This window comes from Anguilla anguilla, chromosome 6, assembly GCF_013347855.1.
Source record: "Anguilla anguilla isolate fAngAng1 chromosome 6, fAngAng1.pri, whole genome shotgun sequence".
In the NCBI taxonomy this organism is placed as follows: domain Eukaryota; kingdom Metazoa; phylum Chordata; class Actinopteri; order Anguilliformes; family Anguillidae; genus Anguilla; species Anguilla anguilla.
In genome coordinates this window covers 10,610,028-10,629,373 of record NC_049206.1, presented here as the reverse complement: position 1 = coordinate 10,629,373, position 19,346 = coordinate 10,610,028, and the positions used below count along the sequence as shown (strand labels likewise).

Below are 19,346 nucleotides of genomic sequence, written 5' to 3'. Positions count from 1 at the left end.
ACCAGACCTCACACGATTCATGTAGTGGTCTGATGAACCTTTAGCAGTTACCAGTTAATGTCAATCATTTTAGCTGTAACCTTACCTCTGATCTTTCAAACCCATGGCATTATTGTACACAAAGTGTACGGAAAGTGAGACAAAATACACTGTTTATATATATGAAAAACAAAAGAATTACACAAATGACAGCCTTGTAGTGTAGAAATTAGGTGATGAAAGCAAGTGCATTCAAAGTCATGGGTTTTAATCGCAGACAAGAGGCTTTTGGTGTCGCTCGTTATGTTGTATATGGATTATGAGAAAACAAAATGAATACGTGTACTTACCCTATAACTCAGCATCGTTACCCATCTACTGGTCAGCGGGGGATAAAAAATAAAGACACTTCACCTACATGTAATGCTTCAGCCTCAATCCTTTACTGAAACAGACCGCCATTATAACAGACAAGCGCCGGGTGTCCACCTGAAAGCAACAGTGCCAGGGCAGGCATGGCAAACGGGCCGACAGAAGTCACACAAAAAAAAAAAAAAACCCACCGGCAGCGTTTTCAGTGGAAACGACTGAGGGCAAAGGTCTTCATCCCTGAAATGACAGCTGGCAGCCCTTAAATAGGCTGACACACAATTCTACAGAAAGACTACTGATCACAGCTTGTCTACCACACAGAACATGGGGGAAGAAAAACAAGTAAAAAAAGGAAGTAAAAAAACAAAAAAAAAAACAAATATGCATTTAGAGACAGAACACGATATTCACCACGGTTTTTTCACATTGGCGGTAAATAAAACTGTGTTGATTAGATGTTATCAGCCCCTGCCAGTCATATGTCCCCTGCATCATGAGGTTTTACGTTATGAGCAAATCAACAGGGTGGTAACTAGCCTGCTGGGTTTAGCATTTTTAGTTCCCCAACAGGGCAAAAAATACTCACAGCCATACCTGGGAGGGCTCATTAATGCAAAAATACATTTTCAAACACATACCCAACAAAAAAACCATTCTGATAACAAATATAAATACATCTTGAGTGATGAGATTCTAACTGCAGCAAGCTACTGTAAAAAACACTTTGTTCTTAAATTCCTAAATTTTAATTACTTAGGAATTTTAATTCTAGAAATTCAAATCAGAGCTTTAATGTACAGACAACTTAACCTGAAGGAAGATGACAGGGGCTCTCAGAGATAGTCTGGCCTTTATTGAAACCGATCTTCTCAAATCTTAGGTAGAACGACATTCCTCTCCAGACGCGAAGTTCCAGTTAATCAATCCAGCTTGTGATAAAGTGTAATACATTTTATGGATGTTTCATTCATGATGCATTGGTGTATTGAGCAATACACAACATTCGCTATAAAGTCCTTTACTGATCACTAGGTTTAAAAAAGCGTCAACAACAAAAACTTGCTGTTGACAAATGTCCTAAAAGGGTATCATTCATGAATTCAACCAAACGTCAATGGATGTACAAGCCTAATCTTAATAAAATGGCACTTCAGTTTCACGTAGCAACTGCAGATGTAGCACCCTAAAAATAAATACCCAACCAAAAGCAGGTAAATCTATACCAAGAAACAAAGGATAAACCCTGCTTTAATGTCCAATCAGGAAATGAGTCCTTTGCGTGTGACAAACTGCCCTTACAAGTCAGGCAGGTCTTGTCCCACTCGGCCTTATCAAGGCCTCCATCAGTAGCGAGGACATCAAAAACAGAAAAAGAAACAAAAACAAAACAATTTCAAAATGGGACTTCACCGTGCCGTGGCAAGAAAAACGCCATGTCATAATGCAATAAGTGCGAGCCAAGGGTGCTAGCCTGCTGCGCTACCAGGGCCAGGTCCTGGCCTTACGGTGCCCTTTGGCTCAGTCAATAAGTTAAGGTTACTAGGGTAAACTGTCCCGAACTTCAGTGCTGGTGCGTCCCTGGTTGAGCGGGTGTTTTTGGGAGGGAGCGGTCACTCCATGATGGCTCTGTAGACGACAGGCTCGATATAGTCCTCTCGGTACCGCGAGTTGATTACCCGTTGTCTTTTGGAGTTCCGCTTCACCTCTTTCTCGGTGAAGATCCCGTCAAAGCGCATGTCTGACGCCACAGACTTGGAACAGAATGAAGAAACCAACGCACCATCAGTACTGACTGCACACCTGACCATACTTCACACCAATGACAATAATAGCACAAATAAAGTTTACTCCTTTTTCTACACTATTGAATACACAACACTCTGATGTTAATGATAAACTTAGCAGTATTTATTGTTCATCTAAAGCTGACATGCCTTTGATGCTGGGATGCAAGAACCTTCAACACAAGCAAATAATATTTGCTGCAGGACAGTTTCACACACACAACACAGTATAGCGAATGGCACGGATCTTGCTTACACACCGAATCAGACACGCCGTGAATGTGTCTGCGCGGAGTTTAGTGTGCTCACCAGTCTTGACTTGACTCGCTTTGGAAGCTCCTCGTCCAGGGTGTAGACATCGTCCCTCTTAGCCGTTAGCTGCGACGCGTCCTCAAACTCCACCTAAGACCAGGGAGCGTTAGCACGCTAATGAAACATCTAGCACATAAACCACGAAGCACATAAAGCCAGGGTCATTTCAGGTGCACCCTGGTACTTGGAGCACAAACGACTCGGTTTAGGCCGTTATTTTCAGGAATTACCGCCCCATGTCCCTGCTGAAAGCGGGTTTGAATAGGGTTCTCTCTCTCACCTGGTACATTGGGATGATATGAGCCGCGACAAACTTGGCTCCATAGATCAGGCCATCTGTCCAGCGCACCTGCACTACTTCCCCCTCTGGGGGAGGACCCAGCAGCAGACAGTCACGGTTCTGGAGGAGGAAACGCAAGTCATGCCACCGTTACCCGCACCGCTACGACACGGTCAACTTAGCCTAGCAGCGCTGCGCCGCGCACACACTCACCACAATGTCCTCTGGGAAGAGGTTGTCGCTGAAGGAGCCGTCGTCGAAGATGACCTCATAAAAGGTGGCCTTGGTCAGCTCCACCACGTCACACCGGTAGTAACGGCCGTTTTTGTGCTTGCAGATCACCTTCTGTCCCACCTCCAGCTCCCGCATTGCCGCCTTGTTCCGCTACAGCGTGGATGAGAGAGAACAAAATTGTGGTACTGCTACCCAACAGGGCCAGCCATTTTCATTTTTACAATCGCTACTCATATTGAAATCTCCATTCAAATTTCCCAAAAATACTTGAATGACAATATTTCAACGACAAGCTCTCCTGTGTAGTGAACATCCCATCAACCTACTATAATAGATTCCTCTTGAACAACATAAAAATCTAGCCCCTACTGATCCCTCAGTCAAGCCCAATGGTCAAGGCCCTTACACTCTAAATCTTTGGTTATATATTAACCTGAAACTATCAGAACTATGAAATCACTCATGGCATTGTACTGTTGACTTAACACCCAGTTGTTACGAATATATCTTGGTTCCCAGGGTGCCTATGACAAAATATTGGTGCTTCAACACTCTTTACCCCAAGCAGCATAATTAATGATTCATGTTTGACAGGTACTGCATATTTGCAAGTGGAATTTAGATAAGTAAGATACAGCTCAAGTAAGATACAGCTCAAGGTAAGCTTCAAGAGCCAGGGATTTCCAAGATCAAAAAGGCGCACCCCCAACCCCACCCCCCCCACTCTGCCCCCCGTCGGTACCGCAGTGTTGAGGGGGCCCCTGTGCCTCCAGCAGGTGATGTAGACAACGAAGGGCCAGTCATCGGGCTGCATGAGGACGCCGGCGGCCTGGGCGCAGGTGGCGTGGAAGGAGGTGGGGCATCTGCCGTGGGAGCACTGCACGCAGCAGCCGGCCACCTTCCGCACCCGCTTCTTACAGTAGAAGCATTTCTGCGTGGGGAACAAAGGCAGCGGGCGGGTCATCGCCCGAGGGCTCACGGGGAACGGAGGGAACCCTGCTGTTCAGACTTCCTCCGACTGTCACCCCCCCCCCCCCCCCCCCCCCCCCCCGCTCTGGAGACACGCATGCAAGGCCTCTGGAGCAACTCAAGGACTGAGCTGGCGCAGAGACTGCAGGCTAACGTATAGCCGTTTGCGCTTCCATAACTAAGACTTTCCTATAAAACTCCTAAATTTTAACAGCATTAAAAAAAAGTAATGATAAGAGAACAGAATGTGCCATTTCAACCTGTTTCCGTATTCAGTAGTTGCACTTCCCAAAAAAGGGAACAAAATATTTTTACCAAAACACTTCAGTAGCACATGACAAACGACTGCAGAAGCTCAGCGGTCATCTGGGAATGGGCTGGGGGCCAGGACCGTGCACCCCGCCCTGTAACAGCGCACCCCGTCCCTTAAGTGTGCCCCCCCGCCCAGTACCCGCGGCTCACCAGTTTGAAGCGCTGCAGGGGGATGCCACTCAGGTCCACCGGGCTGCGGTCGGCCAGGTTGACGAAGCGCGCCTCCAGCACGGCCACCGCACACAGCACGTGCACCCACCTGGAGGACGGCAGAGAGGCAGGTAACGGGATCCGCGCGCCGCGGGACAGGCCGCTGGGGTTCATTAACCTGAGCGCGTCGCCCCATTAACACACTGGCACGATTACATTAAATATGAATCTAGTGCTTGTGTTGGAATGGAGAAGCCCATGGCGCAGACACAAAGGGTTCTGTGACATACGTGCGGTATGGAAATCAGCTAGCGCGTTATGGGGCCTCGTAAAAATAACCTGCTTAATGACATATTCCACAGTCACACAGACACTGACCATAATGTGAAGGGTGCAATTTACTTAGCCAAGCCCTTATACAGTGTCTGTGTGCGCGTGACTGCATGTGACTGTGTGTGTGTGACTGCATGTGACTGTGTGTGTGTGACTGCATGTGACTGTGTGTGTGTGTGACTGCGTGTGTGTGTGACTGCATGTGACTGTGTGTGTGACTGCGTGTGTGTGTGACTGTGCACGGCTGTGTCTGTGAGTGTGCGTGTGTGTGTCTGTGCGTGTGTACGTGTGTGTGTGTGTGTGTGTACTATATACACTCTGGCTGCAGTCCTGTGCCCTGTTCAAGGCCTCGCAGATACCCACTTATCATTGTTGGCTCTGTGCAGGGCTCCTCCCCTCAGCGAGCATAAACAACAGTCCTGTAAACAGAAAGGCAGCCCATCACACACTGGGACACAAACCAAACATGAGCAGGCTACATTAGAGACACACCCCTCCAGTGATGTCTCCCCCTAGTGGCTGGAGGGGAAATGCATGCCTGTGGCATACCGAGCAATCCAGCTTTTATACATAGTATACTTTTTTTAGAACCATTTTTTTTTTTTTAAATACAGAGAAAGCTCCCAGGGGTTAAATGCCTCTTGTTTATACATAGAAGCGCGCTGGGGCTACTGGTGTTGTTGTTCTTTTCGGATCTGGGAGGGAAGGGGGAGCGTTACTGGCAGACAGGAAGAAGTGACTCGGCGCTGACCTCGGTCATGGCGTTGGCTTCGCAGCGGGCGCACTTCCAGTCCTGGGACACGCCCTCCGGGGACACGCCGTAGCAGCCTGGGAAACAGAACACAGCGCTCGAACACCCGGAGCAAGGGGACGGAGTACAGAGTCTCTGACCTGACCCATGCGCTCAACTGGCTATGTGCTCACTCGCTGGGAAAACAAGCACAGGGCTCCACCTTTGTAATTTCTTCCTAGGAGCTCCCAAGTTTAACAATTTAGGAGAATGCTAACGCATCCCAATTAGCAGAGATGCTTCTAAATTATTTTACCAGTCAGCACAAATAAAATATCACAAGCAAATGCTCATAAAATGGGAGCACTGTAGAGCCCAGACGTACAGCACTCCCAGCAAGTAAGGGGCAAATGGACAAAGAGAACGAAGAGACGTTTCACTAGAGGCCAAAGGGCCATGTGCATTTACACACCCTTATGTAACAGGCACCCTGCACAGATACACAAACCTGCGTCTGTTGGAAATTTCTGGTAATTACTAGGACATTTTTCTGGTAATTTCCATGACATTATTCTTCTATTATTTTGTTATTCATCACATAGTACATAATCACACAGTGTCGGCGTAATTATAAGTAGAAGTACACGGTCAGCATAAGTAAAAGAACACTGCACACTCACACATTTTAGTAAATTTTTTTTTGTTTTTTTAAATTTTAGTTTTTATGTTATCTGCTCGCATCACACAGTCTGCGTCATTTCTCACATATCCAACGGCCCATAAAAGGAAAACTCAGCCCACTGATGAGATCCGCGCTGACGTGCTACCAACATAAAGAGCAGTGACACTAGTATCCGTGCAGCCACCGGGAATCCTGTTACCTCCACAAATGGATGCACTGGCAGGGTAATGGCATCATTAATATTAACAATAAGGGCGGGGCGGGGCTTAGGCGGGCGGGGCTCACTGGTGTGCACGCGCACGCTGCACTGGGAGCAGCTGATGAGCTGGCTGCTGCCGTCCTCCTCCAGGTAGGGGCTGGAGAAGTGCACCTCCGAGTTGTTGGTGGTGGTGAAGCACATCTCCGGGATGAGGGGCATGGTCTTCAGGCCGTCGCCCCGAGCGACTGGGGGCCTGTGGCTGCCGCCGCCGTACTCCGACTGGGGGAGAGGACGCACACGTAAACACGTAAACACACGCACACACACACACACACACATAGACACACGTACAAAAAACACACAGACAGAGACACACACACACACACAAATGCACACATACACAAAGAGACACACGTACAAATACACAGACACACAGACGCACGCACACGCAATCACATACAAATACACAGACAGACAGACAGACGCATGCACACGCACAAACACACAGATGCACACACACAGACACGCACAGACAGGCAAACAGACAGACGGACACATACAGCCGCAGGCAGGCAGACACACCGATGAGTCGATATCGCACATGCTTATAAACAGCAGTAAACTTCCTGCTGTAGTGGCTGCTGAGGTTGCCCACAAAGGCCTGTTTGAACTTGTGCCGAGAGCCATTTTGCAACCCACTCCAGAAAAGAGAATCTGCAAAATGAGTCATGCAAAGCACCTAAAGAATGTCGACAACATTTATTTCTCTAGATGCATAAAAATGCACTGTGCTTTATTTTGTGGGCAAAAACAGTGAAGGTATAGCAGGTATTGACTATAGTATCAGTTGTGTTGCTGACGCCTGTTCTCCCACACTGAGGTTAATGTGGTGTCACTGTCTCTGTCCTCAGAAGACTTCTCCGAGGGGTTCTCGGGGGGAGGTGGACAGTGGAGCCTGCGTACCTGCCAGTAGGTCTGGAAGAGCATGCAGACCGCGCAGTAGGGCGCCTGCAGGCCCATCCGCTGGTTGTACTCCTTCTCCGCCTTCAGGTTGTGAGGTCTGTTCTGCCACAGCTGGGCCAGGGGCTTGGCCCACGACTCCGTCTCCTGGACCTCCTCCTGCTCCTCCTCCTCTCCCTCCTCCTCCTCGTCGTCCTCCTCTTCCTCCTCAGGGGCTGGCTCAGGCAGCTCTGAGGGAGAGAGGCAGACCAAAAACCACAACGGTCAGAGACTGAAGTCATGACTTCACAGCTTCACTGCAGCGTGGTTGAGGAAGTGTTGCGCAACGTGAGAAAATATTTTTTTTTTCTGCCTAAAAAATTCTTTGCCACAGGCATACCCAAACATAAAAAACGGTTATTTTACTCTTGGGTGTAATTCACGTTGCTCACAGAGGCACAATAATACATTCTCAGAAGAACCGCCTCATAAAATATTTAATGGCTGGAACCTGAATTCCTGAGAGAAAAGTTTCAGTACTGCTGCTTGGCAGAACTGCATTATCATACAATCCTGCTGCTTCACTAGACACAACTGATGTACAACATCATTTCAGTTTCAACTGTACTATGGTCTGAACAAATCTGAGTCAAAACAGTCATGGTGTGGTTTTGTTTGTTTTGTAAAAAAAGAAAAAAAAAGGTTCCGTTTTCTTCTGTGGTAAGTGTGTCAAGCGAACGGGCGTGTCGACCAGCAGCTGTAATTCAGGGAGTGTCAAAACTCCTCCCATGTACAAACACAGGTACACCGTCACACCAGATTCTTCATGTTCAAGGCATAATTTACATTGTTTCAGGGTGTACTTTACATTGGCTTTCTACCAGCGCTCTCCAGCTATAGGATCTTTCTCTGCAGGAATTCTTACACCACATTTTCTGTTGGGAACACGTGGCACCGTTCTCATCAAGCAGCAAGATCAGTGAGAAAGTGTTACAATGAGCACCAAACAGTGCCATGGGCAGTGGGTGCCAGGTTAGACCTGGGCGCTGGATGCCAGGTTAGACCTGGGCGCTGGATGCCAGGTTAGACCTGGGCAGTGGATGCCAAGTTAGACCTGCTCTGTGGATGGCAGGTTGACCAGGGCAGTGGATGCCAGGTTAGACCTGGGCAGTGGATGCCAGGTTAGACCTGGGCAGTGGATGCCACATTGACCTGGGCAGTGGATGCCAGGTTGACCAGGGCAGTGGATGCCAGGTTAGACCTGGGCAGTGGATGCCAGGTTAGACCTGGGCAGTGGATGCCACATTGACCTGGGCAGTGGATGCCAGGTTGACCAGGTCCTCGCTTACCTTCGTCACTGAAGCAGTCCTTGATCAGGGGGTGGAGGCGAGGCAGCTTGCTGAGGGGCAGGCGTTTGCTCTTCATGTTCTTGCACACCGGCTCCACATCTGCCCCCTGGTGGAGAGAAAGCAAACTTCAATTCTGCAAGGTCACTGTAGAAAAAGCTGAAAATCATGAACAGCTGAAGGGGGAGATGGACAGAGGTAGAGAAAGAGGAAGATGAAGATGGAAGTAGAGAGATGGAGACAGGCAGAGCAAAAGGAAGATGAGCTTAAGACAGAGGGAGATGGAGGTAGAGAAAGAAAGAGATGAAGAAAGAGGTAAACAGAGATAGAAGTAGAGAAAGGGAGATGGAGACAGGTAGATAAAGAGGCAGATGGAGGTAGAGAAAGAAAGAGATGAAGAAAGAGGTAAACAGAGATGGAAGTAGAGAAAAGGAGATGGAGACGGGTAGATAAAGAGGCAGATGGAGGTAGAGAAAGAGAGCTGGAGAAAGAGGGAGACACAGATGGTGTAGGTGGCCTCACCTTCCCGTTGGCAGGTGCTGCAGGTGGGGGGCCTGGCCTCCTCTCCTCCAGCCGGGGGCCCGGGGCCACATAGTGCTCCTTGGCATAGCTGTGGACGTGCAGGGCGTCCGTGGGGCTCAGGGTCCTGTGGAACAGCAGGCTGGCCACGCCCGGTTTGGGGGGAGGCAGGGAGCTGGTGCTGCTGTACTGAGGATGGCCCTGGGACTGGGGGGAGGGGGAGGGGCCTTCCCTGTGCTTGAGGCTGATGGTGAATTTGGCCCCCAGAGGAGCCCCGCCCTTAGGGTAGATCTCCATGCTGGAGAGCTCCTTCACCGTGTCCTCCAGCTTCAGCTCGGGCACGTCTGCAACACCACCAGAGCACCGCCGCATTTATACCTGCTGCTAAGCACGCGCACGCTAGCCCTCAGAGCTCAGAGCCAACCAGAGACCGCTTCACGCAGCCCCTCAGGGCTCAGAGCCAACCAGAGACCGCTTCACGCAGCCCCTCAGGGCTCAGAGCCAATCAGAGACCGCTGGACGCAAATCCGTCATCAAACTGACAAACAAAAAGAAATATCAAAAGACGAAATGAACACTGTACACTAAGGCGCCGTAATTTCACTATCAAAGTTCCGACTTTCGGTCGTCAGCAGGGCACTGACTTGATGGAGAAACATTGCTAATAAAATTACAATGCTCAAGTGTGCGGTGTTAATTTTTGCTTTTAGTATGATCACTAAGATCACCAGCACCTTATATAAAATTACAGTACGCTCATATTTTGTTCTCTTTCAAACTACATTTTCAAAGAAATCCTAAAAAAATCCCACTCAGCAGCTGTACTGACTGCTCTCAGTTCAAAGGAACCATTGAGAACATCCAGGTGATACATGAGCAGCCAAATACAGAAGAGTAAAGATCACTGCGTGCCCTGCTCTCTCCTGTCATTGCTAATGTTAAAGGAGGTGAAAGGTAGCGGTTGCTGGTGGGCATCGCTAGGGGAACCCCGTTACCCAGAGGAGCAGGGAGGTGCGTACCTGTGTCCTCCCCGCTCGCCGCAGCTCCTCGTCCGAAGGTCTGCAGCGTCAGCCGGGCCTTCTTCCCCGCCCCCGTCCCCTGCTCCTCCCCCTCCTCCCGCTCCATCTCCTCCTCCTTGGAGAGCACCTCCTCCGGGAGCTCCAGGCACACTCGATGTCTCTTAGTCCCTATTCTCTGTTTGGAGAGGCTGGGGGAAAGAGGGGGGGGGTGAAATCAATTAAGAGGAGTTAGCAAACGAGCAGAAGCAGCAAGACACAGTGCTACTTGGAGTGGAGTGTCAATCAAGGAAAGTACAGTATTACAGCTACACCCGTTTTTCAACTCAAACGACTGAAACAACAGCAAAATCCATTTCTATTTCAAATCCACTTTATTTTTTGGAACTGCTGCCATGAGTTAGGCACTTCTTAATAGTCCACCGGAAAACAGATGCTCTGATTGGTAGTTCATCTCAGTTACCTGGTACACCTGCGGTGAAGCTATAGAGTTAGGTTTACAAGACTACCATCAGCATGTAACACTATACTGAGGAAGGCTAGATGCGGAAATATTTAAATAATTTAGCCTCTTCTTAACTGACCGTTGCGTGTGGATCTATTCTGAACGTAGTTACAGAATTCCTTAGATCTACACACCCTTGTTTCTAACCGAAAGGGTTGAAATAATCCAAACGTATGAAACCTCATCCTAAAATGAGGAGCCAAGGCGGGTGACGGAGGGACTGACCTCTTCTTCTCTCCTTCGGAGCGGTCGGCGTCCTCGCAGCGGTCCTCGCCGCTGTGGACCACGCCCTCGCACCCCAGGAACTCGGCGGCCTCGGGCGTGGGCTTGGAGTGGTCGATGGGCGCGTTGTCCTTCCCCGCCTTCCACAGGTTGTAGCGGTCGGGCTGGTACTTCTGCACGAACACGTCCATGGAGATCTTCACCATGTCCTTCCTGCAGGAGCACTGCAAGGGAAGCAACAGTCTCTCTCAGACAGGGCGCTGCGGTGCTCTATGGTTTCTAGGTCACCTACCCATCACCCATCACTGCTTCTTTTATCAGAGAGCGGGTCTGCCCTCTCTAATAAATCATAGATTATGTTCTTGGAATGTCTTCATTTACAAAGCTATTTTAGGAAAACTTCCTTCCTATCTTCTGATCTGATAAGGAATAATAGTCATTACAATCAGTGTTCCAATTCTATCATGCTTTTTACAGCATCTCACCCTATCTCTGAATTTGGAAAGTTGGCTATTACTTATGTGTCACCACGGTCATGGAACACGCCAGAAAAACAACTACAGACAACTTTGGCCGAATCCAAAGACTTGATTCAAAACACTATAATCAAGGAGTGTGCACGTTTCTGAATGCCTTTACTTTGAAGTTTTTGTATTGTATGAATTGTCTAGTATGGTCTAATTTATTATACTACTTTCTGCCACTTAGCCAGGGCACCCTTGTAAAAGAGATATTCATCTCAGTGGCACTCTGCTGGTAAAACAAAGGATAAATAAATGAATAGCACCCCATTAAGAGCTAAGGGTGGCCTACAAATACCCTATTCAAATCATTAAAGATCCTGCACATAGACCTTACCCTAAGGAAGAGATTAATATTTGACAGATGATAGCCTGCTAATGAATTAGCATGGCTCTGCCATTGCCAGAAAACCTGACTGATAAGACAGCAGAACATGCAGGTGATACTTACGTGATAGCTTATCAGACAGTCTTCGCAAGAAAAAATGAAAACATTAACAGGGAAATAAATTTGTCTCTCTTATTATCTGGCCCCTTAGGCCGAAAATGATGGTGGAAAAGCAAGCGACAAACATGCCTTGGTAGGCCACATGCTGGACTGACAGGGGAAATGGGACAGTTATGACTGAAGGGACTTTCTCACAGTAATGAACCGGACTTCCTTCAAGCCAGCAGCAGCCCTGATGGGACTTCTGGCTGCAGACGTTCTCCTTACCAGTGTGGCCTGCTTTCCGTACTCAATCCAGCGCTGCGTGGCGAAGTTGGTGGACTCGGCGCAGTTGAACCCGTGGTTGAAGCCAGCGTGGTAGCCGTAGGGGAACGTCACCATGAACTGACCGGCTTCCTGAGTGATCTGGAACGAGCAACAGTCACAGCATGAAGAACATCAGGAGACTGCAGACAAGAAAGGAAGCAGTGATCACGGAGTCTTTAAAGACTTCCTGTATTCTGGATCAGAAAGCAAACACAGAAAAACTAAAGTTATAGACTAGGTAGCTGGCTAGGTAGACTGACCAATTCAAGCTGAATAGTTTGATGCTGAACACACAAATGGTAGTTAGCTAGCCAAATGCCTTTGAACATCGGTCAAATGGCTTCTGAACATCAGTTAGCTGGTTTCAGTACTGGCTGCTTGTTATTTTGTCGTGCATATGCATTATCACAGCGAGTACAGATGAACTGCAGGTAGATTAAGGTCCTATTAGATGAGAAATATTTTTAATAAATTTAGACAGGGAGTGTGGACAACAAAACATAAGTCTCAAAAACAAAAGCAATGTACAAGAGACAATACAAAGCAATAAATAAAATCAAATAAGCCGTCATCATTTCATTTAAAAGCATGTGGCCAACCTTGCCGTTCATGGTTTTGTAATTTCACATAGTGGTACCACCAACACCGAGGGAGTACACAAAATGGATAAATATGTCTTCGTACATAAGTTCTGGCAATTCGAGCACGGTATTTCCAGGGCAACATGTGATGCGAGGGCACAGAAAACATTTTCCACCCTATCTGATCAGAGTATCAGATGTGCGTTCCTAAGTAGACTAACGCTAGCTTGCCCGCAGACAAAAGGCAAATCTGACTGGGCCCATGCTTTTGTCACAAAATGCACGTATTGGTTTCCGGTAAAGGCTGAGAACCCTGCATTTGGTGCACACCCATTTGCTCCACCAGCTGCAGCGCATAAAATGCTCTTCACTGCAGCACAAAGGGAACAAAAGCTTTTAGCACAAAGCTAGAGAGCATGCTAATGGTTCAGAAGCACTCTGCTTGCACCCCTTGAGTCACTGACTGTAGCCCTATCGCTTAAGCCTGGTACATACAACACTACTTGCGCCAGACACTGTGCACCTACCTACCTTAATTTTGGCACTGAGGCTTTTTTTTGTAATTTCAGATTCTTAAAATCATTACACTGGTTTCCACACACTTTTTGCAGCTAATTATAAAATACAGCACTCCACTGCTCACTGACAAGCAATCTATAATTGCACTGCTCAACACAGCTGTGGTGTTTAACATCACACTCCCTATGACATCATTTCCTGGAAGCCCCGCTCAGTGTTCTATTCGCAAGTTTGTACCGCAAGGCTTTTGCCCACAATACACCTGCCCTGCAGAACCATCTCCCCACTGCAGTTAACCGTCTGATATTACATGCAAGACTGAACCCCACATTTTTCAAAATGCCTTCATCAAAACAGCTGTCTCTTACAGGGTTTTTCCTCTCAGTGCGCTGATGCAGTTTATTTTGTTTTACGCTTGGGTTAAATTTCATTTACTGACTTTTTAGCTACCGGGAAAAAAAACACCACACTATGACTACATCAGACACTGAGAACTACACGCAGCACAATTCAACGGTTCATAAATTCTTTCAAACTTTATCATAATGTCTAGAGCTGCTGTGTGGGGGATGACATGAAAAAAGAGAGAACATAACTCCCCAAAAAATGAATTTGTACAAGAACAAACTAAAAGATTTTTTTATCTCCAAAAGGGCTGAAAATGTTAAATGTACTTTGCCAGCAGAGAGGTTACCTTTTCAAATGGAATGCCATACTTCTTCAAGATGGAGGGGGAGATCAAGGTCATTTTGTGCCGGAGAAATGCTTCACAGTTTTGAGAGCTTCCGGGGAAGAAGCCTGTAGAGATAATGAGCCCGTATCACAGTGAACAGTATAAAACTGAGAGACATGTAATGGAGCGTTACTCTGTGAAAGTGGCCTTTGGGGCCTGCTGTTACAGATGAGACAGATGCACAGCCAAATTATCAGAAAGATCATCCTTCATACCTTTGGCCAAGCGTTCCAATCTCTTTCCATGCTCTGGTGGAACACAGTACCTGTAAGAATGCATACAAGTTTGCACCCTAGAGTTAAATAATTACATCTCACCAATATTAAGTGGATAGATGTACAAAGATAAATATACACATTCATAAAAGAAGCAAGTTACTCTGACGGTCAAATATCAGAGGGAACCTCATTATGAAAGTGCTGCTATGAGTTTCAGTTCCTCCCAAATTCCACCTCATTTAACCTTTTGATGAACACATCAATCCTCACTGAATCTGCCTCTTATACTACCGCCTAGCATCTACTAAACCAGGACATGATCAAAAACGCCAAGACAATGGCAGTCACCATAAATGCACTCGGCACCATTAAATATACCTTCAGACAGGTGACAGCAGAAGTTTTTTCAGAGGCTTTATCTAGTATGTTCTGGGTGTACATGCGAGCAGCCCATGTGTGCACCGTTCATAGTGTGCATGTATACATAAAAAGCACAGTTTAGAGATATCACTACCCCTTTCATTGTAATAACGAATACGTTACTTGTTACGACACATTCTAATTACGTGGTATATTAGCCTTTACACATGCACACCTTACTTCATGTAATTAATGGGAGGGTATTTATACTCCTCCCAGTGCGGTCCATGTATTTTCTTTTGTGAGTCTGAGGAAGACGCTGAAATGCCAGTCTCCCCAGGTTCATTAGAACTGCGTCTTTCGCACTGAGCTCAGTGTACTCCAGCCTGCCTTATTTCAGGCTGGTCCCTGAGAAGTTGTCTGGGTAAGGAGTCCTTCTCCGCAGACATTACCAGGACTTGGGCTCGCCGAAGTGCAGGTAGTTGATGCTGTAGAGGTCCATGTCCTCAGTGTGCCAGGCGAAGGTGGTCTTCCACATGCCGAAGTACAGGTAGGGCGTGTTGACCCCCTCGATGAGGATCCCGCTGTCCCGCTCCACGGTGTCCAGGATGGTGTTCAGATGACCGATGTTCCACTCCGACACGTCCTGAGGAAAAATATTATATTTTAAAAAGCGAGGCCGCCACCACAGGCAGTCACTGACTGGCACAAGCCGAACAAAGAAGGCTGTAAATTTAAGAAACAAAATGCAAGACACTGAGTAACCAATCCCAAACTGCTTGTAATTGGTCTTCTTCATGAACCGAGTACCTGATACCAAGGAAAGCTCAGGAGAAGAATCACCAGGAACACAGGCACACTTTTCCAAGATCAGCAAGCATTTATTAACCGACGAACATAACGCACAAACTGTGGGAGCGGAACACTCACAGGGTCATAGAGTGTGCCGTTCACATCTGCTCCGTAAATGGGCGCATTGAAGGTTAGATTCTTCCAGTACTTTCGCTCAAGCTCCTCGAAATCGATATACCGTGGACTGCAAAACCTACGTGGGAAGACCAAGAAAGCAGATGAGAATGACCAATAAACAAACCGTAAGGCCCTATGGAACCACACGGCAGGAAAAAAAAAAAAAAAAAAGACTAAAAGGATCACAGACCTCAGATTAGAAAATAGTACAAGGTATTTTTCTTATTGTCACGGCAAGATAATACTGAAAAATGGTGCTGCACTCTACTTGGACTATATTAAAAGGACCCTGCAGTATTCAAAGAGCCTTAGACAGTAACACATAATGTGATTTGGCACCTCCTGGCCACCACTTCTCAACTCCGTGAAATTAACAGCACCACCAGAGAAATGAATGACTGTCAGCTGCTATTAGCAAGCATGCATGGCACATACGACAAGACATGAGAAAAAACTTTAAACTTGATAGGGCAGGGCAGGGCAGTTTTGTAACAATTTCTCAAATCTCTTCCACTTTGCAGACACAATTGCCATGATGGAAAAAGATGTGCAACAAAAAATGCCCAGCTGAACTCAAGTCATCTGAAACCAACACAAATCTTTACCTTCTCATAAACAATATTATCACTCTGCCAATGTCACGCACACCTGTAGCAATTTTCTGCAAAAAGTAATTATCGCGAAAGCCTATCGCACAAACTGGAGCATGCGCATACATTCCAACCCACGTAGTTTTTCAGGAATAGCCACCTGCAGTTAGAGTACAGCGCGTCATTTGCGTGAAGCACTTGTGAGCGCAGGAGAGAGAGCCTATCACAGTCTATCATCTACCAAAACAGCATCAGCTACATGCCAGAGCTCAAGCAGTGTGACCACATCTCTCTGTGGCCGTCTGATACGAAGTGGTTTGTTGAGGACCGTGACGACGGCGACGGCGCCCGCTCACTTGTCGCTGTTGGCAGTCTTACGGAACTCCCTCACGGTCATGGCCTTCTTCTGGATGTTGTACTGGGTGAACAGGCCGGACTGCCCGGTCACCACCTGCTGGATGGGGGCGGGTATCACCAGGTCGTCTATGTCGTCGTACGAGCGTCTGGGCTTCCACTCCTTAGGCGGCACAATCTGCAGAAGACAAGGCAATGTCTTCAAACGCGATCTACACTACGGGCAGAGAGATGAGCTACCCACATCCTGGCCAAACTGTCAGAATGGCACATCACCCACAAACCACTGAGCTTTCCTTAACAACTTAAGAAGCATGAAGTGCAGGCCATTACAAAAAGCTGCTGACACCAAGGGTAATGCTGCTTGGAAGTCAGCAGTTGCCTTCCAAATGGCTCGTCTGATCTAGTCATGGAACAAGCTCACTGGTTACCTGGGTGAATTATTGATTTGGTTCACTGACCCCCCCCCCCCCTCCAATCATCAAGAGTGACATTACCCAGCTTACATTTGACATAACATAACATCCATTAATGCGCTCCCGGTACAATTCAGGCCAAGCATCTCAGTGATTAAGTGCGCTTCCTGGGATGTGAACCGCCAACATTCAGGCTAAAATCCGAGTCCCTGCAAGCTTGAACTTGCAGGTTTCAGATTGCATTAGGCCAACGAACAATACACAAAAGAAGGGCAGGGTCAAAGAAAACACATACACTCATTAAGATGGTTTGGGGAGGCGGTACTAAACGGAAATGTTTATGCCCTGTTCATTGGTGGATGCCATTCATTGCATCGCCACTGGATACAGACTGATAAATGCACTTAATACTCTGCCAGCTGCATACCCTTGCCAGGCCTGCTCTGTGGGCACCTTGTGACTCCACGAAGGCTATGTAGCGGCTGAAGTTCTTGAACTCTTCCTTGGTGGGGTAGAACGTCATGATGCTCCTGGAGCCAGGATTCTGAGATCCTGAGTCCGAAGCCATTTTGACCGAGATGTGGATTCTTTTGAAAGGGAAAATAAAACGGGTATTTTTAAATTATTACATATGGAAGGTTCGAAGTAATTTGCAACGCATTTCTCCCAAAATCACTCCTGTAACCAGGCCAATTAGTACTCTAACAAACATCAGCATATATGAAAATCAACTCAACATGCAATTTGTTGTTCAAGGTGCTAAAGCCAAATTATTTCAACACTTTTAATAATCGTAGTTTAACTAGAAAGATATATGTTAAAACAGAAACGAATATAATATGCCGTGCCAAACATTCTTTAATACCCGGAATTCTCCAGGAAAGGCGGTTTGGTTTATCTTAACTCGAACTATCATCGCCCTCTGCTGTTGTAAGATAGTGCAGCTACACCACTCCATGATCACACACTACAGTTAGCTAACCACTGTACCAGACAATAGAAACTGTGTCATCCTCCGCCGCAACAGAACTTGAACTCCAGATGCTTCGAAATCACAAAAAAACTGGCAGAGGTTCTACTGACCGTAGCGAACCAGTCACGAGTGACAAACAATGAGTTTTGAAATTGTCGAATAATGTAGCTAGCATTCTCATTTATGTCAGTCAGTTATCGGCTACACAAACCCACAATATAAACAAAACAAAGAGCCTAATTTACCTAGCCACCGTTTCCAAGTTAGCGACCTTAATAATGTTAAGCAGATTTATTAACGTAATGTACCTACTTCATGTTACAATTAGTACAAATTAGTTAGTCACACAAACTAGCTTAAAAAGTTATTTTATCTTTGTGAATGGAACCATTTATCCTAGGCTATGTTGATAGCTATGATGGTTAGCTTACAACTTTGAAAGCATCATTGCTTCCACGATGTCAGTGGGCGATTGTTTTCTCTCCTTGTCTGTAACATTAGCCTACTTCAGGGAACGCAAGATAACCGATAAGTTAGTCATTCTTACAGGGAGTATAAAACCAAATGTTATTCAACTAAAATGATAAATACTAGGTTCGACAGTTAGCAAGCCAGCTAACTTGCATATTACATTTCAATCATGGCCATCACTAAATAGTCAAATCAATAAATTCATGGCGATTCACTACATCTCGGAAAAGCTTTAGTGTCGTCGTCAGATTGTAACAATGATATATAATCTCAGTTATAACTTAATTATCTGCCAACGATGAATCCAATTATCCCATTACTCCAACTCATGTCCATGTACATTCGACAATGGCCAGCCCATAGCCCATGACTAATTTACACTAGTCCCAACTGGGGCGGACTCTGCGTTTGTGATTGGCTGAGAATGCGTCTAGAAGAGGCCCTTTAACATTATCAATTTAGCTAACCCTAGAATAAAACTAGCTGGTAGCTAAATGTATTAATTTACCAGAGACTGAAATAGTTCGAACACATATGTAAGGTCTTCCAACGTAATTTTATTTTTAAACCAAGGCTAAGGACAAACCCATAAAATAATAAAATGGCAGAGCAGTCAGCAGTTGCTAGCCAGGTTAAAATGACTAGCAGGCTAATGTTAGCGATCCATAAAATAAAAGAAAACTAATAAAATAAAAGTTTAAAGATCTCTGTTTCTAGTTGTAAATCCCACGTTTCTACTTACTGATGCTGGCAAAATTATTGTGGATTGCTTCTTCGTGTCCTCGATGTATTACTTAAGCTATTAGTTCAGGTTTTTACTCCGATGAAGAGGCAACGTCCACCATTACTATGTACTGTACGCATGCGCAGTATAGATTTGTTTACCATGGCTGTGTTAGGTATGCTCAGGATGGATCTGATCCAATCAACTTGCTTCCTTTAAGTTTGTGGCCCCGCCTCTTGGCATTTGTTTTGTGGTCGCAGTACTGCCGGTTGCAAAGAGC

General features: G+C 46.5%; 1 protein-coding gene across 1 annotated transcript; it reads right to left on the bottom strand.

Annotated features, from left to right (window-relative positions):
- Nucleotides 1-233: 233 nt before the first annotated feature.
- Nucleotides 234-19,346, bottom strand: kdm4ab (lysine (K)-specific demethylase 4A, genome duplicate b). Its single transcript, XM_035422545.1, has 22 exons — nucleotides 19,085-19,346; nucleotides 17,326-17,485; nucleotides 16,485-16,660; nucleotides 15,500-15,614; nucleotides 15,022-15,215; nucleotides 14,207-14,256; nucleotides 13,953-14,056; nucleotides 12,120-12,257; nucleotides 10,887-11,107; nucleotides 10,160-10,347; nucleotides 9,144-9,484; nucleotides 8,625-8,730; nucleotides 7,300-7,526; nucleotides 6,423-6,615; nucleotides 5,477-5,553; nucleotides 5,089-5,144; nucleotides 4,393-4,501; nucleotides 3,704-3,892; nucleotides 2,941-3,111; nucleotides 2,728-2,847; nucleotides 2,445-2,537; nucleotides 234-2,102 (listed from the first exon to the last, which is right to left on the bottom strand). Exons 2-22 carry the CDS (start codon nucleotides 17,464-17,466, stop codon nucleotides 1,962-1,964), a joined length of 3,150 nt encoding a protein of 1,049 aa, XP_035278436.1. The 5' UTR covers nucleotides 17,467-17,485; nucleotides 19,085-19,346; the 3' UTR covers nucleotides 234-1,961.

Coding starts and splice junctions, on each gene's coding strand:
- kdm4ab (XM_035422545.1), bottom strand. CDS start 17,466: ATGGCTTCGGACTCAGGATCTCAGAATCCTGGCTCCAGGAGCATCATG. Junction 7,527..8,624: donor GGACTGCTTCAGTGACGAAG/GTAAGCGAGGAC, acceptor TCTCTCCCTCAG/AGCTGCCTGAGCCAGCCCCT. Junction 2,103..2,444: donor AGCGAGTCAAGTCAAGACTG/GTGAGCACACTA, acceptor TTCTGTTCCAAG/TCTGTGGCGTCAGACATGCG.